Source organism: Temnothorax longispinosus, chromosome 2 (assembly GCF_030848805.1).
Source record: "Temnothorax longispinosus isolate EJ_2023e chromosome 2, Tlon_JGU_v1, whole genome shotgun sequence".
In the NCBI taxonomy this organism is placed as follows: domain Eukaryota; kingdom Metazoa; phylum Arthropoda; class Insecta; order Hymenoptera; family Formicidae; genus Temnothorax; species Temnothorax longispinosus.
In genome coordinates this window covers 7081340-7105370 of record NC_092359.1, presented here as the reverse complement: position 1 = coordinate 7105370, position 24031 = coordinate 7081340, and the positions used below count along the sequence as shown (strand labels likewise).

At 41.6% G+C, this 24031-nt stretch overlaps 2 protein-coding genes across 6 annotated transcripts in view; one reads left to right on the top strand and one right to left on the bottom strand.

Annotated features, from left to right (window-relative positions):
- Positions 1 to 24031, top strand: part of Eip74ef (Ecdysone-induced protein E74) — a 182553-nt gene that overhangs the window by 33003 nt on the left and 125519 nt on the right. The gene's annotated exons all lie outside the window — the stretch shown is intronic.
- On the bottom strand, positions 60 to 22113 carry Lsm11 (U6 snRNA-associated Sm-like protein LSm11). The gene is made up of 5 exons (XM_071770021.1): positions 21870 to 22113; positions 21239 to 21293; positions 9473 to 9585; positions 5922 to 6060; positions 60 to 664 (listed from the first exon to the last, which is right to left on the bottom strand). The coding sequence occupies exons 1-5, from the start codon at positions 22041 to 22043 to the stop codon at positions 513 to 515; spliced, it is 633 nt and encodes a 210-aa protein (XP_071626122.1). The 5' UTR covers positions 22044 to 22113; the 3' UTR covers positions 60 to 512.

The window sequence follows — 24031 nt, the reverse complement described above, 5'->3', positions numbered from 1 at the left end:
TTAACAACGTACGCGTTTGTTTTGCTGAAAATTAATTATAGCGAGAAGAAACAGGATAAGTGGGAAAGAGAAAGAGAAGCGTAAAATTTCATTATGCATTTGTGAAGAATTTTTTACGTTAATAATATTTTTTCGTTGAAAATATTTATTATAAAAATACATCGAGGGGGAGTAAAAATGAATGTATATTTATTCCGGTTATGTAGATCACGACGCAACGTTATATTGTCGTCGCATAAGTGGATGACGCTGAATTTCATTATCCGATTAATATATTCCTAGATACTTCGAGAAAATCAAATGCTGTTATACAATACGGAAAACTTCGCGCGAATATAAACATTCTAAAACATTTATAGACATCACAAAATATTTATCGTATAACACATTACGTATAAAATTTCATCGTAGAGGACGAATAAATAACGAGTAACAGAACAACATTATATTTGCTGCGTAATTGATGGTACGTGACTGTGCTTGTGGACGAACCTTAAGGCGATAACGTATAGTTAATTGATTTTGACGATTATAGCGACTTGTTCTCCCCTCAGTAACATCTGCGGCACGTGTCTCTCCAAGGTCTCCGTCCTTCCCTCGATCTTCTTCACTACCGTCCTAGGGACATCGTTTTCTGTCGGCTCTACCTTGACTGCATCAGCACCTGAATCGAAGATGCAATGTCGAGTTTTTGCCATATCATCTCCGATATATATTTCCTTTGTTCAATTAACACAGTGATCAGGATTTTAATATATGTGAATAATGTAAACGTGAATGACTCTGCTCGTTTGCCATAATTGCAATTTGCAATAGAGCCTTTGTTTAGTTGAAATAGAAAACGTATCTGCGAAAGTACAATGACAAGATGAAAAATATTAGATATGGGGAAAAAAAATACAAATATTTTGAAGAAGGAAGATAAATTCATTCTTGCGAGATTTTATTTTAAAATAATAATATTGCTGTGTAATTTACGTAGAAATGCATCCAAGTATTTTAATTATGTAAGTTTATGCGGCAGATATAAATTAATCAGCTGTATTTTAATTTATCACATGTTTAGCATTTATTACGCGAGAAAAATGTTTATCATTTTGTTCAATATTTTCAATATATATATCGTTTAAAATCTTATAAGTTCCTACCAGTGTTTTGCAAAAGTCTTTTATCTTCGGTGTCGAAAAAAATCGGCAATTACTTTTTTAAAACAATTTAATAAAACTTCGAAAGATATCTTTATATATAGGTATATATAAAGATATATATTAAAATCTTGAGATAACTTAAATACTGAACTATAATTAGAACATTTTCATTATAATGAATTAGTATAACGAGCCCATAAATGTATTGCAACGAAATCAGAATAAAAAAGCTAAATTTTTGAACACTGACATTAAGCGAAAGTTATCGGAAGTGTGTATGTTGTTGCGAATATAAACCACGGAAAGAAAACGTCTCGGAAAGAAAGGTCACGAGGAAAGTCTGGGGAAGGTTGTTTATGTGCCAGCACGTGTCCGTAGAAACGCGCGGGGGCTATGATAAGCGGGTTGGGGTCGGAGGAAAAACGGAAGGGCCACGAGAGGGTCGGAAGGGAGATGGATAGGCAGGAAGGCAGGCACGAGGAGCCAACAGGACACGTGTACACGGGGAAGGCATCGATCCTGCTGGGCTGTTCTCCAAGGTCGCCGGTCCCTCCACCCTCCCTTCTTAGCCTCGTATCAACGACCTCGCGACCCTTCGCGATACGTCCCGAAGTACGTCAGTAGGCCAACTAACCCTGAACTCGGCCGAAGGAGAGAGAAAGAGCCGCCCAGGGCGTCGCTTTTTAGACGATGCTATAAACAACGATGGAAGAGTTCAGTCCTAACACGCATTTCCTGGCGTTGCGAAGCAACGCCGTTATGGGGTTCCATTAACCTTTTAGGAATAATTTGCTTAAATTGTAAGGAAGGAATTAAATTAACCCTCAAACAGGTACCACGCGGAGTTTTCTTCTAGACCTAATTATAAATTAACTTAAAGTAGAAAATTTTACATTTTACAAGGAAACGTATAATTTTAATCATATTGCCATAACATTATTTAAAGCATGACCTGATTAAAATAATTTTTTCATAAATACTTTAATTTTAATGATCGTATAAATTCCACATTGCTTAAGAAATTAATTTAATTAAATTTATAGCCTCTGCATGTGAGTTAATAGTTCAGTCCGTTTCATTTTTAATACCGCGTATTTTTATTAAAAAAACAAAATACATTTTTCAAAATAATATTTATACATGCGTTGTTGTTTCCTGTTTATTAATCCTGTTTATTAATCTTGTGCCGCAAAAACAATTACCGACTATCTCACTGATTAATTGCACACATTGCGAGTTGTTCATGTATGATAAGCAAGATAAAAAACAATCACGTGCGTTCAAATCAGATCTGTCCGAAGCGCTTTCATCGAATTGCAACTCTAGACGTATTCTTTTCTTGACGTGACCAACGTACGATCGACCAATCAAATCATGGAGGGCAAACCTTTTTAGTTCGTGAACTTTCAGATGCAAAGCGAAATTAGTGCGTCGTAGAATGCACCATATATATACGTAGGTAGACGCTGGTTTGTCTGGTAGAAATCACGAGATTACAGAACGGCATTGGATAGGATGAACAGAACGGAAATTGAAGTTATACCGATAAAATGTCAGCAAGGTCGCCGAAAAAACTCGCGATAAAACGTGTGCGATATGTAATCCAGAGGATTATCGACTATAGAAGGGCTTTTTATCTAAACCTTCTAGGAAATAGATTGGACTTCTGAGAAAAATCGGGAAAGAAATTCAATATACAGCGGATGTTATTTTAAGCGGGATTTCTTCGAATTCTAAATATATAATCGATTGTTCCTTGGCGGAAGTGTTTACACTCTCTTAGTAAATAACTCGAAAATTTTTAATAGATAAAACTTTATTTTTCTCTCAAACAGATTTTATTCGAATAGAATCTTGGTTGCCGAGATATTTAAAATTAAAAATTTGCTTGATAATTTGAAGAAATATCGACTGCGAATTGATCGAAGAATCTGCAGCTAAAACATTATTCGTTCCATGATATATTGTTTGTTATATTTCTTTCGATTCCTCTTATACTACCTATCGTTAAAAATAATTTTTATATGAACGAAACGTAAGATATTTCCAAGTTGGGACGCGTGTTTGACATGACCGGTGTGGATGAATGAAAACGAGAGGCGAAGGTTGGAGGGCACGTGGCGAAGGAGAAAAGGAGGGAGGAGGGTAATGCGTGAGAGGAAAATCGTTGCTGGGCGGGGAGGGGAGATACGGAGCATTGGGGAAGCGTCTCACGCGGAACGACGCAGGCGGAGCAGGAGAGGATCGACGGAAGAGAAACGGGCGGGAAGTAGACGCGCGGAGGAGGAGGAGAAGAAGAATCGGCGGAAAGAGGCAGAGAAGAAATGAGCGAGGAAGCGCGCACGCGAAGAGGGGTTCGCCGCGCGGACCTCCTCTCCTCCTCGAACGCGTATCGAACGCGCGCGCCGCCGCCGACCACTATACGTAGTCAAGGTCGGTCCTTGCTCCTGCCGCGAAGCGGCGACCTTAGTGGGATGTATTATCCCCCTTCGCGCGCGCGATACGACGACCCTTTCTCTCTGCTCTTCCACGGCTGCCGCCCTTTTGCCGCGCGATGTAAATAAAGACGAACGGATCGTGCGCGCGCGCGTACTCCCCTGAGGCGAGTTCGTTAAACCCTATCGATTTGCGCGACGAATGAAGAATGGGAATCCCGCGAATTAAAAGTGGATCGTACTTCTGCGTCGATGGGGAAGATGCTCTCCTCTGAACGATGACAATAAAGGGGCGTGATCGTGAAAAAGATTTGAGAGAAAAACCACGGAATCTTTCACGTGTAAGTACTTTTGCCGATTTTTCGGAAAAAAATGAGAAATTTTATATTTTATGCTTTTAGTTTTTGTCGCGCTATCGAATCATGAACTTTCGAAGATCACTTAAGCACACGTAAAATTATCAAGAAACTAATAAGAGATAAATTCAGTTTTAAGTTTCCATGAAACGTCATACGGACTATATATATACTGAGTTCCGATATTCTAAAAATATGCCATTGATGCGTACATTGCTTATAGCTCATAACTCACGAACAGAAATTATCACGTATATACAAGATATCACATATTACATGTCAACATTATAATATTATTCCAAAGAGATTTATCATGCATATTTGTCGAACAGATAAAAATGATATAATTTCCGAAAGCAATTTTTATTAATTAATGTCATTACCAACTTTTCTTTATTTGAAATTGTTCAGTTCGTATTTTAGCTGAAAAAGTTCAAAAATTCTATTTTAAGTACAACTTTGCAGCGTATCAGATATCTTTAAAAAAATGATGTGAAATATTTACGTGATGAAAACTTTAGTACTTGCTACTAGAATATCTATTTTTTTTTTTTAAGGAATTTATGAGACCGTAAGACTTTGTATATTGTATTTTTAATTTTACATGAAAAATGTAAAAGGAGAAACTAATACATTGACAAATTTGCTAATAACGCAATCTTAAAATTTCCAAACCGAATTTTTAGTAAAATACCTTCCAGAGGAACTGTGTATCGTTGTGCGTATCTATTTTTCTTTAGGGTCGTATCATTTGTGCTTCGAAATGTCGAGGGTTACAGAGCTCGTTTTTTATTATCCGACTCGGTTAGCATCTCGTTCTCTTTCTCTCTCGTACCATCGTGTCGCACTGTACCTTCGTGAGACGCAAAAACTTACGAGGAGGCGAGAATAATTGATCGGCCGGACTACTCCTTTTCTTCGCATCTATCTCTCGAGTCTGGCGTTCGTGATTTTTTTGCGCGTTGCACAATACCATATACATCTGCATATTTATATACCGAAAACGATTATTACAGCGTCAAGAATCTATAATTGCCGAGAAACGAGGTCGCTTATGAATTTCAATAGCGCGTCAATTTATACCTGTAAATCCCTTTCAGATCGTACGATGTCATATGTAAATTTTTTTTAAAATTTCACAGCATTTATTATTGTATTCTTCTTGAAAAATCATATTAATAGGTTCTGCATCAAGCATGATTAAAAAATACGAGAAGATTATTCTCCGTTATTCCCGTTTGAAAATCTACATTGAAAATTATAATTTATCCTTGATTCTTACAAGCGCGATTGAATGATTTATGTAATAACTAGAACAGGTTGTAATTCTACGCAATTTCAGTATTCTCAGTCGAGCCTATATATATAACTTTTTTTTCTGTTATCAATGTTCATGAAATACACAAGTATTCCACGCGATTAGTATAAGACATAACAAGATTATCATATAATAGCTAATCCTACAACAGTTCCATTACAATTCTCAATAAGATATAAAATCGAATGGTAGTAACTAGAGTTAACACACTGCATTATGCTTGTGACTATCATGAATATTAAATATAATTAATCCCGATATTAAAATGTTGTTAAAATAAAATCTTTTAATCAAAGGAGAGTTGCGGATATTATTATCTACTTGGGTAACTTATTTAATTCGCAAAATCTTGATAAAGAAAAATCGATCCTCAGTTGATTAGTTGAAGCGCGGGAATCGTAGATCATCCATGCAATGACTGATCTCACAAATAATAGCATTCGCCAATTCAGCGGTCAGCGTTCCATTGTCGGGACAACAATATCATTATGAAAAAAATAATTTCAACAACAAAATTCTCTAAGAAAAACTAGCTAAACGATCTCTAATTAATGTGATTCTAACATTAATATAAAACTCTTTAAAGGAAATAAAAACAATCGCACAACACATACACACACACACAAACACACAGTATAAACTTTAATATGTAGAATGATCATACCGAGAGCGGGCGCTTTTCTCTTGACTTTGCGGGACCAGACCTCGAAGCAGTCCTCGAGCGCGAGGTTCCAGTACTTGTCGAAGGCGGCCACGTATGCCTCCACGTGTCCCCTTATGCCGTGCGCGTTCCTGGTGTAGACCTTCGGCACAAAGAACGACCGATTATTCCTTTTAGATCGCGACGAGTCCTCGTATTCCAGGTAAAACCGTGTTCGCCGAGAAAAGAGACGGCAATCGGCATTCCCTCTTCACTTTCGATGATTATCCCGAGTCGTCCGAAATGTGAGGTAGAAATCAAGTGAATGTTGTTAACGTGGCAAAAGCGTTTGCTCGACTTTTATGGTGCGATAAATTCTCTATCTGTCTATACCGTCATCCATATCATTTAGATTGGAATAGTGAAATGAATCTATAAAAGAGCTAAGCTGATTTTTTATCGTTGCAATTTCTTGCGAAAATTCGATCAACTTGCGCTAATTGATGATACAACTCAGCCATTTTTTTATCCATATCACAAAGACTACGCATTTATTAAGCTTTTGTACGACTGACTAATTGCGTAGTCTAGAAACAACTAAAAAGTGACACTAATTACGAACATAATTACGAATGTAATTAGTGTCACTTTTAATTATTTCTATCATTATACATGATTATCAGTACATTAGTAGAACTGCGTTACTTATTTTGAATCCTAGTCTGTCATTTCTATTCCACGATGTTCTATATAAAATTTTGAGTTTTGATCTTTTTCGGCCTAAATTGGAGCGCAACTCAATTTTGACTTTCACTCTGTGTCGTGTTTATTCTGGAGATAGTATACATGGAGCGTAATAGTATTCAGCGTAATACTTTAGAACGATAAAATGCATTAAAGACACATTACGTTTGGTTGAGGAAGGTCCGTGTCGGCGAGAAAAAGCGTTATTTGTCACATAGATACGGCCGCAAGAGACAAGATAGCGGCCTAATACGCGGAAGTGCAAGCCGACGAGGCAACAAGGCCCCCTTCAATGCCTTTCGTGCAGCGCGGCCATACGTGCCAGCCGGCTTTGCCGCAATGAGAACTAATTGCGAGTCTCGAACTCGTATACGTGTGTGTCATCGCGAGTCATTGAGTGCCGACGATGTCCGCGAATTAGTCGGAATCGATTCTAGGAGTCCTCAAGACCGCCAACGAGGAGTCCGATCTTCGCCGTCTCAAGGTGACAGAACTCGCGCGTGCCTTAGCCCTTCCGCGTGTTTTCGTTTTTACGCATGAATGATGATCCGATGGAGTCATTTTGCCCATTTACTCGCTGTCGTCAATTAATTTGAAACGGCTTATTTCTCTATCATCATTTTGACTAAGCGACTATACTTCGGGATGATCATCAATTGCGCATATGTGATGAAAATATGGTGTCGTTAGAATTAATCGTTGTTTCGGAGTAACGACTATTTTGCGCGCTTGATGTGTCAGGATTTTCTTGACCGTGGATTCAAGGATTTCGTTGCGATCGAGAGATTGTGGCAATGAGATATCGAGGGCGATTCGGTGGCAAGATATGAATTCAATTAGACCGGAAAATTTCGGAAGTGTTCGAGGCTGCGATCAGATCGACTCGATTAGATTCTACGTGTGATTTCTTGCCAAAATTCCAATACGGAATCTTGCAAGTTTGTTTTTGCCATTTTTAGCTTTGAGCGCGAGTTTGTCATTTTAATTTATTTTTCGAAACAAAAGTAATTGTGCAATATGTTATGTACGTAAAGTGGTACCAACTGTTAGATGTGCAAATCACTTTTTCTTGACGAGTAATAAATCGACAATAATAAATCTTGGATACATTAGCTATTCGATTATTCAATCAACATAATCGAACGTCCCTCGCGATTTTTTTCTCAACGCACTTATATTCGTTTGCGATGAGATGAGCTTGAATGACTTGATGATAAAAAAAACCCGCGTGCTTTCCTCGGCAATTTGAACGGTCGAAGGTCGAGTGATCGATTCGCTAAGATAAAATCTTCTTTCCGGATGCGTTCGAAGGTCACGGGAGATTAGGATCTCGCCGTCGAGGACGGTGATTTGAAACGCAAGGCGATTCTTAAGGAACGCGGCGACGATGAAAGTTAACGCATTTAATTTAAGCTCGGGGAAGGAGGCTAATCGGAAACTCCATTCTTCTTGCTGAAGATATCCGCTTCCGCTCAGCGGAAACCCAATTAAATCAATTTGACTTTTATTTTCCATTATTCCGTCTCATTGTCCTATTATTAGCCGTCCTTAGCGCGAGGCGGTGATCATTAAGCGCGCCGCGCCACGCCGCGCCGCGAGAAATCATCGGATGCGATTAGATAAGTATGATGATGACTTATCAGCGTGCACATCGCGCCACAATTTTTCAACTTTCCACGGTGACGCGCGTTCACTTCCGGATTGGTTGTACAATCTCGAGGACGTTGCTTCTGTATAAATTACCGAATCGACAGAGATAGATCTCAGATTGCACGCGTCATCTATCTAATTGTAAGAATTGTTCCTGAAAAATATTTATTGCAGAATTATAACTTTCAAAAAGTATCGTCCTTATAAAATTGTAATCGTAAAATGCTAATCTTAGAATCATGTTGTGTCGTATTATTGTTTCGCATGTACGGAGTATTGTATTTACAACTCTGGCAATCGCGGAAGAAACGAGACTACAAGTAATTGAAAAATTTCAGAACGTCCACGGAAATTGTGCCTTTCGGAATATGAGATGTGTAACGATCAGTAATTTTCGAAAGATGTCGTGCTCCAAATTGTATCCTCCCGAGAAGGTTGTCCGTGTGTGTTTGAGGGGTGAATTTTAGGGCAGCAATGCGACTCCTGCCCGGGCGTGATCTCGCCTCGTGTTGAATCGTTTGTCGCACGACGACGATATACGTCAGGGGTGTAAACAGAGATGGCTAAAGCGCCCTGTTGGGTCACCATGGTTACGAGTGTTGACCCGAATGCTTTTCTTTCTTCCCCGGTCGCGTTTCTCGGCGAAGGGTTGGTTTTGTCGCCCTTCGAATACCCGTCAAGGGTTTCGTGTACGTGTCACTCGGCTGCGAAAGTGTGTCAGCCCGTGTATGCGTGCACGCGCAGTGTTAGGGGATGGAAAAGAAACGACGGAAGGGAAGAAACTGCGGACGAAGAGCTCTTTTTTAGAATGACTTATTCTTGCCGTCGGCAAAGACGTAAAGGATTAGGAAGAAGACGTACCTCACTGAAAATATCTATTCTGAAAGAAAGTTGCAGTATTTAAAAACATACATTTTTCTGGAAGTACGCAAGAATGACGAAACGAGAGAGACCTTAGTATTTAAGTCTTTGAATATAATAAATATAATTTTGAGGGATTTTTACAACAACGAGAGAATTATTTTTTAATGTCTGTACAATCTAAAATCTAGAAATCTCTACAGATTTAAAATTATTTATCAATATGTCATGAAAACTTGCCGTTTTTATTTAAAGAATTATTAGGATTTTTACGAAGTATTAAATATCAATTATTCGAAAAAAATTAATCGATGACCTACCCTAACGCGGATTTTTTCCTCCATGCACCCGTGAAGCATTCCTAACGGGCCGAGAGTCTTTTGCATTTTCGAGAGTACGTTCTTCCGTCCATGTCTTCTTCTGACCACAGGTTCTGTAAACACACAATCAATTTAAATTTTAAATATTAACTTCAAGATCATGAGAAGAATACAGTTTAAAACTAACTGAATCGCATATGATTGATAAAAAGTGCTTTAATATTTAATTACATAAAAATTTGAAAGCTTAAAACTTCAGAATTTCGTTGGGCTTTGAATCGATTATGCTAATTATATAAACAAAAACAATGAGGCAAAATGTTCAAAAAAAAATATATGGCAAAATTTAATGAAATTTGATTCATAAATATGATTTGGTCGTCGGTGAACCTCGTCGTAAATGATTTATGACTAATGTAAGAAGAGAGTTCCTTTACTCTTGTCGAAATATCGAATTTCAAGATCATTTCATGATATCGAATTTAATTATTTATTATTTGCGTCAAATGGTTTTTTATTTGTAAAATAAATACAGGAAGGAAGTATGTCGCCGCGCGCATTTTATTAACTATTCTATATTGAATACTATAAATATGTATTATTAATAATGAAGAAAAAAGTTTCCTCATTAATAATAATTGCATTGGAAAGCTATGAAATAATTAATCTCTATATTATAAACATAGCTTTAGTCAATATCTACAGACTATTAGGAATGAAATATTGAAATTATTTTAAATACGCTATAAAATGAAGCATGTTATCTTTTAATTATATCAGGAATAATAAGTAGTAGTAATAATAATAATAAGAAGAAAAATAATAACAATAACAAGACACTATATCATATTATATTATAAGTTACTACACTCGAATAGTATCGGAATATTAGAAGTAGTCCCAAGACGGGCAGATTGCGGCGATGGATTTTTATGAGCTGCCGTAACACCGCGCTAATAAGAATTTATGCGGCTCTCTCCTGTCTCGCGGACTCGCTCGACAAATCATCGTTCATCCTTACGCACGAGGAACGGAGAGCCGATAGCATCGCGCGCGCGTCGTTCGTTCCTCCAGTTTTGCTCCTTTTTTCCCGCCGTGACTACGAGACTTTACGCAGCCGGGAGAGCTTCATTAACCCCCGTCGTCGTTCCCATACCTTTATACACAGTGATACCAAACTTTTCTTTCCCGTTGAAGTAAATCAATCGGATCTACGGTGAAGCAGTAACGCAGAGGAAGAAACACGTAACTTCGTTTGACGTCTAGTACGTAATTTAGCAGTCGTAAACCGAAAGTAATAGCAATAGCTCGATTAAATAAAAATGAGAAGTCGCTGATTTCAATTTCTTGTTGCATAAAAATTACATATACCTATATAAATTGTAGTTTCTTTCATATATGTTAAATATTAGATACTTGACTATGGTTCTTGCTTTTGCTAAATATCGAAGCAGATTATTGCTCATAACGAATGATCACTTTTCACGATTAAATTTTTTAATCAATACGTTCTAAACAAAACTTTGAAGTAAAATCTACTCCATCGAGAAATTCTTTTATTTCCAATAGAACGCCTTCATAATCGCATTTCTGAAGACGCGGTGACATTGGCAAAAAAAATTTAATTTCCTTGGAAAGATTGTTTCCTGAGAATCCTGAATCTTATTATTTGCATGTGTAGACACCTTCCTCGGTTTTGCGATAGCTTCGCTAATCTGGGAGAGACTCGGGGACGGTAGACCCGGCCCTGGACTGTCGTCGCGCGCGGAAAGAGGAACGCCGTGGAGTTACGTAAAGCCTCGGAGCTGTGCGGCGCGGCGGCGGCGGCGAGTGCACTTATTTTCTCCGTGTGCGGCGCACCCGATGCTCGTCGACTCGCGCACAAGCGTGTGCGAGCGGTGCAGCAGGAGCGGTGCGTCAAGAGAGCCGCTCGCATTCGCGCCGCTCGCACGCTCGCTCGCTCGCGAGATCGACGGTGCCAATTGGCTTTCTCCGATAACTTTCATCCGTCTAAAGGGGCCCGTCGCGCGGCCGCGCTCGCTCTGCTTCTTTTCCACCTTTCTTTGTTCCTTTCCGCGTGCACTTTCACTATCGCGCGATCCACTATTGCGCCGAGGCGGTCTGGCGTCGACGATCGAGGACGAGAAGGGATCGACGGCGACGACCCGTGCGTGGCCGTCCTGGTTTCGCGTGCTCGCCCGTAATTAAATCGCGAGCGATTGTGTTATGAGCTATAGTTTTTCGTTAGATAATGATGAGTAGGAAGTTGCCTTTTTTTTTAATTGGACGTATAAAGGCGAATATTTCCGAGATGAAGTCTGGATATTGCGACGAATGTTAATGTATGGCTACATTCGCTGAATTCGCGTTCTACAAAACGTATCTCAGGGTATCTTCTGGTAACAGAAGAAACACAACTTGACCTAATGAGAAAAACGCTTTATTTCATTTGATGGCTAAATCAGGCTTGTCTTAGGAAAAAAAATGGATAGGAGAAACGAGGAGGAAGGATACAGAGAAAATCTAGAAAAAGAGGCGATGGAATAAGCGCACTCCGCGTCCACCTCCGACCTTCCGGCCGTTTTTCCTTCTTTCTCGCGAGCTCCTTCGCTTCTCGTCCCGATCTTCCTTCGTGCGCGCGTGTGCAGGAGATAGCGCAGCCCGAGTGTGCAGCCCGGAGAACGTTCACGTTTGCGTGAACCGCGTTGCAGGGAACCGTTAGGATCGCAACCGCGCGCGCGGCCGCGAGGGGAGGAACGCGAAACGGTGACTTTATCGTCCCTTCTCTGGGCAGGGTGAGCCATGGAGGTGTCCGTCGTTCCGTACCTCGCCTTGCACGTTCGTTAACCCCTTAAGGCGGCATGATACTCGGGCTAGCTCATATACAGGGTGTTCGGTAATCGGCACGTTCGCCACATTGTTGATGTATTGTACCCTGATTGTCGAGGATGTGTGGAAATGGTTGGTCCTCTTCGAGAAGAAATATATCGGAATATAGACGCGTCTGAAGCAAATAGAAATAATTTTGGGAAATTAAGCTTCAGAGGTGCGAATGGACAGTAGAAACTTCGGTGTTTGCTTTTCGTTTCAAATAGATTTAGGATTAACAACGTGCTAATTGCGATGTTTAATTCATTTCTAAATTTGCTAAATTATTCGCTTAATTCTTGAAAAATAAGATTTGATTTACCACCAGCGATGGGCTTTTTCGTGTCATGCAATTAACTTTTGGAATTGAAAGATAAACCTTGATGATGCAATTGAATCAATATTATTGCGATTTCATCATCGTAAAACATGGATTGGAAGCATATGATTCTTGTAAGTACATTGTTTTAAAGTGAGGAAGGACAGCAGTAAAGTACACATTTAGATTACTTCACTTAAAAGTGTGATATATTGAAATCCGGAGAGCGCATAATATTTGTCGCAGATTATATGTATATACATATACTATATATAACATTGACTTTTTCGCATTCGTAATATCGATTTTGAAAGAAGTGGACCTTCAAACGTGCTATTTTCTAAAGACGAAGGTCCATCGCTTTCAAAATCGTTATTGTAATTTACGCAAAGTCGCTTGCGCAAAAGCTTATTTTCATAATAAACAAAGTGACGTTCTTGAAATGTAACCGTTGCAAAATATCGGTGATTAATATTTGACTTTAACAATTTACGACATGCATAAGCGAGATCCTTCCTGTTTGCATACGGCTTAACGTTGTTGTACTTCGAAAAGACATGTTTGTCATCGGTATACAAATTACATAAACATATTTGATACATGTTTTAGTCATTCTTTTCGTAATTTGCAATATGCAATTAACCTTCAAGTTGGAAAATTGGCAAGTTGTCAATAACTTTTTGAAAGTTTTCATCGAGTTAGGTACAAAGAGAAGAGATTAAGAATTTATTCAAACGCGAAATACCCAAATACCAACTCTTAAGTGATAATTATAAGTTTATAGTATTGTGAAAAGAGGCTGCTTGAAATTAAATGGAAAGTAAGATCAGGAATATAGATTGATATAAAAGCTTTCCGTTTTCTATCGCTCATAAGCAAGAATTGGTATTTCGAGACGTACGTTTGTGTTACGAAAGAAGTTACTTTATATTAATTCGAATCATCGAAATGAAACATAAGCACAAAAGTTTTCACCTTATAATAAGTTTTCCGTTGAAATTCTATTGTGAAGCACTAAAAATACTCTTCGATCAACAAGATGTTAACATCCTACGCCAGTTCATTGAATTTCTTATCAAGATAAATAAATGATATATTTTAGAAAAGAAGCGGAAATTGAATTTTAGGAAAATGGATAACTTCTATAATATGTTCGTTCTATTTCAAAAAGTGTTTGATAGAATTTCAGTTACAAAAATATATTCAATGTTTAAACTTTGAAAATTTTACATGAAAAATGAGTTACTTCTTTCGGCATCAAAAATATATATCGATTTATTAATCAAGCTTTCCCGTTTATTTATTGAGCATGCTACAAGAAATTCTCTTTCTCTCTCTCTCCTCCTTTCTCTCTCTCTCTCTCTCGCTCTTTCTCTTTCTCTTTGGCGATCAAAGGCGAGCTCGAAATTTTCCGACCTCCCGATCGTTCGGCCGCGTGTTGCGCGACGCGTGCAAAAAGGGCCCGCTAACATCTGTACGGCGGCGTGTCTCGCGTGTTGTTCACCTGCGAAAATGTTCACGCGGGTGCGTGCGAAGGAGTAGTTCGGTATCAAGCCCGAACTCGAGGAGATGAGTTCGTGGGTCGCAGGTGGGTACGACGGCCCTCGTAGAATGTTTGCGGGCGCGGGACGGGCGTGGGGCCCTCTCTCCTTCGTGCCCCGTTGAGAACGGCGAACGAAATATCGCGGGACGAGGTGAGGGACCAGGACGGGCTGGAGTTCGCGAGGTGTACGGGCGAGAGAGGAGTAGAGCGCGGCTTGTACCCGCGGATGATCCCCAGGTTGAGTCGCGCTGGGTTCAATGTCCTGTCGGGCAGCGCACCCGAGAGCCGAGGCAGGCAGGCGAGCAGCCACCAGACCTCTCCACCACACGTACACACGTACACGTGTACACGACCGCGCACACGTTTCCGCGAGATCGCACACGGCCGCGCGCTCCGCCGTTGCGTATGCCGCGCGCAAATATACGGGGTGTCCCGTAGCCACTGCTACGTGTTTCAACGAGGAAAATACTAAGTCAATATAGAATGAATACAAGCTATATCTCTAACAACGATGTGCTCTATTTAAGTTATAAATTGTATGAAAAAAAAAAACAAAGGGTTTTGCAGAGCAAAGTGGACGAAAAAACCTCGTCATTTAATTCATTTTCTTCTCGGGAGATTCGAATTCGAGACTTAATTATCTAACTGCTTTGTCCTCGAAATCGCGAAGATGTGAAGGAACGGGGGGTCGAATTAAATAATCGCTGAGGAAGAATCCAAGTTCTTCCATTTCTATTCGAGAGAAAGTGCCTGACTTCTAGGGCACATTGTATACTCGAGCACGAAGTGCGCTGGTCGGCTCGCCGCAGTTTGCTTTACGCGAACTAGCTGTAGGTACTGTTACTTCTGCGACGAAGCCCTTTGGTTCCCTTTCCCTCCTCTGCTTCCCGTCCACACGATGTTCCTCGCGGATCCTCACGGCCAAGGAAGTCACCGACGGTCACGCGATTATTCGGAACTCGTTTTTCGGAAGACGATTACGACAGTTTGGCGAAATTGTCTTTTTACCTTTAAGGTGGCAGATCTCGAGATAAAAAAGAGAAAACCGGAGGAAACAATGTTTCTCGAATATTCGATATTTCTCGAATCCTTTCATACTTTGGCAAAATAAAGCAATTTAGCATTTACTTATAAAGATAAAAAAACGAAAGATAATAACAGAATTCACGTGTGCGTGTATATTAGAATTTATAAAAAATTCGTGACCTTTATTTCTTTTCTGTGATGCAATTTTAAAGAATCTTATACGATCTTCTGAAAAATAATATTTGCTTAAATTTTTGAATTTTTAATTAGTACTTTATTAGTACTACTCGAGGTACTACTTAAATATGTACAACCAATCTCTCATTTTCTCTTGAAATTTTTTATAATCTCAAGTTAAAAGTGTAATCTTTCTTCTCTCTCTTTATTATGTGTCTCGCTACATATTGTCTTAAAACCGTGTAAAAAATGACATTTGGCATTCCTCTTTCAATTGCAAAATAAAAAATTCAAGCAATCTATTTAAATTTATATGTGCGAAAAATTTTGCCGTAAATCTCAGAGGAGGCAGTGAATTTTATCTCTATGCTCTTTAAACACTTGAAGTAATTGAACGGATCAAGTATGATAAAGTACTCGACGAGGAGAGGCCACGTTTGGAAGGCGAAGGCGAGTTAGTCGGGATTCCATCGGCGAATCTTTCCCGGCCTTTCTCGACCGAAGAAAGGAGAAATCACTCTTACCCCAGGAAGGTCGGATGGAACGCGCGAACGCGAGAGCGGGGAAAAAGTCGTTTACTCGGCGCGGCCGCAATCTATCGGTTTTAGATCCCCAATGTCGATCGAATTGCGGGCGTGGTCTGGGAACCGTGTCTCTAATCTTCGTTATGACGAACGGTGAGCTCCGCTCGCGAGAGCCCCCGCGATATGTGCTCTGCCGAGGTCACACTCTGCCCTAATTGACGAGTAATCTTGTTTTACGCCCGGTTCCATTAAGCCGGCTTTGCGCGGTCCGGTAAACCGTAATTATCGCACAAGCCCGATTCTAATTGTAAGATGCTGGAAGCGGAACCGTCGGGAGTGCAACCTTGCATTCGCGAATAATCTCGGCTGAACATCTATCGATTTTAACGGCTTCCCTCTGACTTGCTCAACTATACAATTTTTGAAGTTGTATTTTTAGCAGAATGCACCAATAAGATAACGAAAGATATATATAAAGTACGAAGTATATTTCAAGACTGGATTTTATTTTTATTGTGATATATTGCAAGAAATTAGATAAATAGTTAAAACGAGAGTTAAAAGAAATAACATCTTACGATTAGTTTTTCGCAAAAATAATCGACATAATATCGGATATATTAAAGCTTCAAGTTCTTTGAACAGTCAGATTCCGACGTTTTAGAATTCACGTTTAGAAAACGATAATAGTAGTGAAAGGGGTCCAATGATAAACAAATAAGATTCAGTTAATTATAATTCGAATCCTCGCACGTTCCTACGTCCGGGACTGACAATGAGACCAAAGCCTAAAACCGATATCGCGATACTCCAGATCTTAAAGGAGTGAGAGCGCCGCTGCCGATTCGGCGTACTCGATAGTCATCTGTTACGTTACGTTGGGATAGGTCGGCACGGCGGCGGGTACGTGGTGCACACGAACATGGTGCCGAGAAATTGGATCGTCCATTCTACCGGGTGGCGCGCGCGGAGCAGGGACTTAGGGAGCCCGGGCTCCGATCGTATCGCGCGTACGCGGAAACCAGAAGGATTGAAGCGGACTCCCCGAAGCTTGATGAGCCGAGACCGAGCGTTCACGCCGCAGGAGTTCCGTAGGAACCCGGAGGAAATGAAGAAAAAAAAAAGAGTAGGAAGAGCGGGAGAGGACGCGTGGAGCGTAGGAAAAACGCGCGCGCTCGCGCGCGACGTCGTCGCACCGCGACGCGCGTAAATGTTGCGCAATGCCGCGCGAGAGAGAATCGCGGAGAAAACATCGACGAGAATTCCGTTACTCGGGGCGAACGGCGGCCGCCGTCGTTGCTTTGCGTCGTGTTTGTGCTACGAGCGAGAGTATGCACCGCGTGCATATATGCGTGCACGAGTGTATGTGTGTGTGTGTGTGTGTGTGTATGTATATACGTTCTTTGCGGCCGGGTCTGCCGTTAGAGAGCGAAATTCGCTTCCGGAGCTGAAATACCTAGAAGAGGAGCCTCCTTTTCTTCGTTGTTATCTTCTTGTCGTTCTGACGTTTCGCCCGTGTCGCGAACATATGTGTGTCACGTTGCGATAGGTCGGGAGGTCGAGCGCAAATGAAATATATACGAGGAATAGTTTACTCGAGGTCCTCTTCCAGAATTCCGCGGATGGACGCGAATACGCTCGAGAGGATTTGGATGCCAATTTCCGCGAAGCTTGGTTCCGCGGATTGAAGATATTTTGTAGAGTCTCTATTCTATTCCTAAAGTCTGCTATTCTCTTCTTACTTCTCTCTCCTCTCCTCTCTTTCTCTCTTTTCATCGCGGTATTCGATCGCGGAAAATCAGAAAAGAAGAGATTCGCGATCCCACGCGATACGTTCTTCGAGCACCTGTGAATTCTGAACTTCACGAACTCATCATTGACCGTCAGTGTCGTACAATCATCCGAATGTTTTGCGCATGGATGTCAAAAATCGATTGCCAAGATCACATCGAAATTAGTGCTCGTAATGAGTCGCGGGGCATCTTTAGGTACACGCGCGCTGCTCGCGTCGGGTGGTCGCGTTCGCCGGCGCGTGTCCACAATTGGGAAAAATCGCGGTTCCGTCGGAACGTGTTCGAGGGCCGAAGCCAGCCCGGAGAGGTTCGCGTTGCAGCGAGGTCGATGTCCGGGCGCAACAAGTGCGCTCGAGACTCTCTCGCTCTCGCTCCTGTCTTTCTCTTTCTGGACGCGTTCGCGATCGGCTTCGATAACGCCGCGCGACTTTCGACGGCGTGGCGCGGTAGCGGCCGGCTCTTTCGCCGATCGCGAAGCGTCGACCTCCGAAATACGCCCGAGACACGCGCCTCGCCTCGCGTCGCGGCGCTCTCTCGCTCGCTCGCTCGTGCACGGATTTAGAGACGGCCGTAACGAGAGCGCCGGAAGCCGAACGACCTTTTTGAGGTTGCGCCGCGGCGCGCCAAGTTTTCGCTTCGGAGGGAGAGAGAGCAAGCGGGAGAGAAGGAGCAGCGAGCCAGTGAGATGCGGCGCGTAGTGACGCTCAAGTGTGATCGAGTATCGATCTTTTTTGAATCGGTAGATACGACAAATGTCATAATTATCTTGTTTTTTTTTTTTTTACAAATTTTTAGCCGTTCCTTGTGTTAATCGAAGAAACGACCGATTGTGATTGTATTACAGGGAGATTTAATAATAATTGTAGACATCTTGCTGAGACAACTATATGTAAATAAAATTATATTTTGCAAAATTCTTTTAAATTACATAATTTCTGAACCTCATCTTAGAAAATTTCTAAGGGAGGTATTTCGTAATTTTGAATTGTAATATTGAATAAATCAGTTTGTATGAAATATAGGAACTTTGCAGTCATCAATGTTAATATGAATCTTTTGACGAATTGCTCCGTTTGAATGAAAAATCAAACAGACACTATAATACACATAAAAATAAACAAATGTTTCACAATTAAAGCAATACTGTTTATTCGACGTCCGATAATCGAAGAGCTATTTCTGAACTATCTCAAAATTCACGTTCTTGAGAAACGTGAGCTATGGTAAACTCTTGTAACAACTTGATTTTTCGAAAGAATTGAAGACTATATAAGTAACGGGAGATGTCTGGAGACAAGAGTCTCCGATGTCGAAGGTATAGAGATGTCAATATTCGGGCAATATCAAGTGTATTATCACGAGCGTCCCTTGGACGCGCCGCGGCGCGGAGCCTCGGGTTGAGCGCAAGAGGTCGACGTCCGGGCGCGCAACAAGTGCCGCACTACGTACACGTACACAGACCGCTACCTCCTACCTCCTACCCTCTCCCCATGGGCGCGCACGTACATGAGGCTCGCCTTCTGCCAGTTCTGCCTCGCTCACTCGCACAATCGCCCGACCACCGCGGCGCGCGGCGCGGCGGTACGCCTCTCCGCCCCCTTGAGGAAGGCATCCCTCCGTCACTGTCCCTCTGTCGCGCGCTTCTTTTGCTTCTCTTTGCTTTTCTGTGCCACCTCGGCCGAGAGGAAGGAAGAGAAACGGGAGTGACGGAGCGAGAGACACGAACGGACAGAGCGGACGGAGAGGGGGCGAGGGCGCGCGCTTTTAGAGGAAGGGAAACGGAGGGGGACGCGTGACCGTGCTCCACCGCGCGCACCACGCACCGTCGTCGGTAAATATAAAACTGCACTGGGTCAGGGATCCGTGATTTATCGGCTGCCTCGTGTAATTGGCCGCCGGCCAATAGATATATACCCCCCTCGGCTGCGTTGCGTGAGAGGGGCCGCGCGGGGAATGGGAAAACGCGATACTCGCGTCTAACGTTAGCCTCCCCCTTCTCGCAACCCCTCTCTCGTTTCCGAACACGCGGCTACTTATTCCCGCGCGATGATCTTGATCACCGATTAGCCTTCTTCATCTCTGGAATCGGGTCTGACTTGTTCAGAATTCTTTACGACGAGGGAAATGCCTTATTTTGCGTGTATCGAATAGCGTCCGTGTACGTGCCGTGTACGTAGCAGCATTTTACCCTGCATGTGTTCACAGCCAATTAACAATAAATTGCATTCTCCTGCTTTTTCTTTCTTTCATTTTTCCGATCTTCTAAGTGCCGCGATAGTGTCTCGTGATTTTTAGACTGTACACGTTTGATTATCGATAATCTAACGTTTTACTTCCTTCTTTCTCAAAGTATTAAAAAACACGATAGAAGTCCAGTCGTTAGCGAGGTATTAGGATGAGCAAGAATATTACGAATTGATTACCAGACGGAAAAAATCTGCTTTCACATTTCCTAAAAAATATTCTGCAATTTCCTGCTTTCAGATAAAAAAAAAAAAAAAAAAAAAAAATCGAAATTTTTCGAAAAATTAAAATAATTAACGGTCATCGCGTTTCTCTCGATAAATAAAACCGAGCCGGTTATTATCGAGCCAGTTGATTGCTCAGAATTCGCAAGGTCGCGAACGAAACTTTATTAAAGGTTGTCGCAACTCTTTCGCACAATGCTCGTATGTCGCGCTGAAGCGAGAGAAGATCCCTTTCTCTCTCTTCTTCGGAAATGAAAGAGAGAGAGCGTACTCGCGACATTGTAAATATCACATATGTACGTACTCGCGCGAGCAAAGATAACCGTGGAATAGGAAACAATGGGGAGCGACGGTCGGGGTCTCACCACGCGGTACGACGGGAACGGTTGACGCACACTTTCGCGGAGGTCAAATTCCACGCGCGGCTAATGCCGGTCGCGAGAGCTGCGACGACCTTCGTGGCATTTGTCAGGCAGTAAATAAAGTGCGCCGGTATCTGGAATATAAGATTCGGCGCGCGAGATGACACGCGCGACAGATCGCCCTCGCGAAATCGAACTCGCGAGTCTCTCGCCGATCGATCTAAGATTGTCCGACGAATTTTTACGCGAGCGTATTCCGCGCTTCGTAATTGGTTCATATCTTTAATGAACGTTGAAGATTCTTCGTTTGAAATTAATTCTCTCTTTGGTGGAAATGACGAAGGATAATTAAAATATTTCGCTAATAAATTCGAAATAAATTCGCTCGAGTATAATAGTAACCAATTTTTGCATTTGTTTCCGTTGCGTCGGAGAATAATTAATACGAATTGATTAATTAAGAATATATAGAGGCAGGGGAGGGACTTCTACGTGCGCCATTGTCTCTCGCTAAGCGCCGGTAATTCCGCGTTGAAATTCGATACTACGATGTCACTCTCCCACATGAATGAAGTCCCTCCGCGCGGGCTGCGAAACTGCACGCGATCGCCATCTCTCGCGGGACGTGAGAAAGCTGCGCGTAAACATTGAGAATCCGTGCTCTGTCCCTCTTTCTCTCTCCTTACCTTGATGCGATAGAAATCTCCGCCTCGAGGATTCCGGCACCGCCGATTTATCACTCTGAAATACACGAACCGCGAATCTTAGCTCTGCTGCACTCTCACCGAGATCTGGAATGCCGATTACGCTAGTCTACCGTTACAATGAAATTTCACGAGATTTTAATTCCCTCACTCGATTCAGGAATCCCGTATAAATAAATCACGTTAATTTGTGCCTCAAATTTACACATGCATTCTTACGTTAATTCCAATCTCAATCTTCGATTTCAATTTTTTTAAATTCTGGACTCCCGAAAATCCCAGAATACACCTTAATTTTTCTGGATAGATTAAATTTGGTTCAATGACAGTGTTCATAAATTCTAAGTCTATCACGGTTTTTAAAATTCGTAAATACAAGCTTCTTTTTTAAGTTTCATTGTTAGATCGTAGCTTTGATAAATCGAACTACTGGGTCAAGTCAGATAATGTTAGGTTAGGTTGTACACACACTCCGGTATCTCCGGTACAAAAATTCCTATGTCTACGTATTAATTTTCACGATTTCCAACTTGTACGATTTCGCGCAGTCGATCGACCCTTTCTTGCAACCTCGCTCTCAGATTCGTATCAGAAATCGATGCGCGATACGCACTTTCGTCGGCGCGTTGACGTTCTTCAGAACGGACTCGAATTTCGAGACATTGTCATAGATCGGCGCGGAGGACGCCAATCGCACTTTGGGCGAGTATAACGCTTTCAACGGGTCGAATTTCTCGCTTCCCGCGTCCAAACTCTCGTCCGACGTCTCGCTCTCTTCGTCCGCCATTGACAAGTCTATTCCTTTCACATACACATCTGGCACTAATTCATATTATCATTAGCGGCGATAAGACGATGCTACCAACGCCACGTGCGTTTCGCGAAGTACAGTCGCACTTTCGGCACGTGATATCGAGGAGCGAGGAGCAGCAGAGTGCGCAAGGCAATCGAAAAGAGCGGGAAAGGTTCAAAACGTAGCCAACTTCGGGCAATCTACAATTCGCGACCGACTTCAGGATTGCATTTTACTTACATATACGCTTTTGATAAATGTATGTATTTTAATATCTATTTTACGTGTGATTTTGATTCTTTTTGCGGTATATAAAATTATTAAACCAATTAGTAACTTACTTTGCTTATGCCCACTTCTACCAATGTAGATTAACTTCTAATCTCGGTTTAACTTACTTTCTATCTTTTTCTAACTTTTAGAACTAGGAAAAGATGACAGGTAAGTTAAACCAAGATCAAAATTAACCTGCGTCGATAGAAATGGACATTAGTGAATATAATTAACAGTAAAGATTTCTTAATTCGATCTAACTGGCTATCTTTATAATCGTCACGAAGTTTCGACCATGGGTTTTGATTCTTCTCAATCCTGTAACTTTGATGCTATAAAATTATTACATTATTATTTTCCGGAGAGGGCTTAACGCGCGAATTTCGAGAAACTTCTGCGCGAGGCGCACATTCGTGGCAATCGCGCGCGTTTCTTCGGCCGGAAAAACGTTGATCACGGTTTGGTAATCAATCGCGACGGTATTAGTTGTTAGACGGGAGAGGAGGATGTTAACCTCTACCCGTGGAAACTTTCTTTCGCGGTTGCGAGTTACGTAAAAGGTAAGCGCCGACGCCGGGTAGAGGCTGCATAGAAACGCAGGTAGGCGGCGATCGGCAGAGCGGCGGGAGAGCGTGAGGTTACGCGCACAGGAAGTGAAATAGCGCTACGCGAAGCCAGAAAGAAAGTTCTCGCTCGGTGTTTTCACTTTCATGGAAATTGCCCGCGCCCCTCTTTCTCTCCGCGCCGTGGCATTACGCGAATTAGTCACGAATCATCAGCATTGCTCGTCGCGCGCGGACAGGCAGCCCCGCGAGCCGTCATTGATCAACTTCCTCTTCAGAACGGAACTTTTTTTTTTAAACAGAGATTCCTTGTTCCTGATAAACCTTTCTGTTTTTTTACTCCCACTCATATATTTCTTCAAATGCGTGAAATTTATATGAAAGGTTATAGGTTTGCGGATGCGCCCACTGTCGGATTTTCGACTTTGCGTCTCGTCTTAATTTGCATTTAAATATTCTCCTAAATAAAGAATGAAACGCGCAGAATGCATGGCCAATCCTTTCGAGATTTTGACGGTGATGTGTATGCAAAATAAATTGTTCCGTTTTAAATAATATATTTTTTATAATTTTGGAGTAGTAAACAAAAGTTGTTTATTATAATTATTGTTCAGAATAAATTCGCGAATGTGTGCGAATAGATATATTCGTGGATCATAAGTGCATTTGACATTATTAGATGTAGACCTAACCTTTCGATCAAATTTGTAACGCTACCCGTTCCAATTGATGATTCTATACCTGTATAGCGTGGTTGCGCGCGCACATGAGAGAGAGCTTCATATTTTTCTTATACATATTTTTTCGCGTATAATATTACGTCGTGTATAATGCGGGTATACAGTATACAGCACGGGCGGCAGGAGAAAGCAACATTGTAATCAAGTTGCGTTTTAGCCGAGTTCAAATTAGAATTCAAACGAAAGTGCGAACGCGGTGCGATGCACCGGAAGTTGTTACGAGATAAAGAGATCCCGTTTCGCGCTTAATTAACCGTCTCGTCGCTTATCTTAATTTATTAACGGAGAAATTAAAAGCGTTTATACGTGCCGTATCAACATTGCATGCGCGTCACGTAGGTATATTTCGAATATACTTCGGTGTACAGTAAATGAAAAAAGACTATATATTCACGCGTTTGCGTCA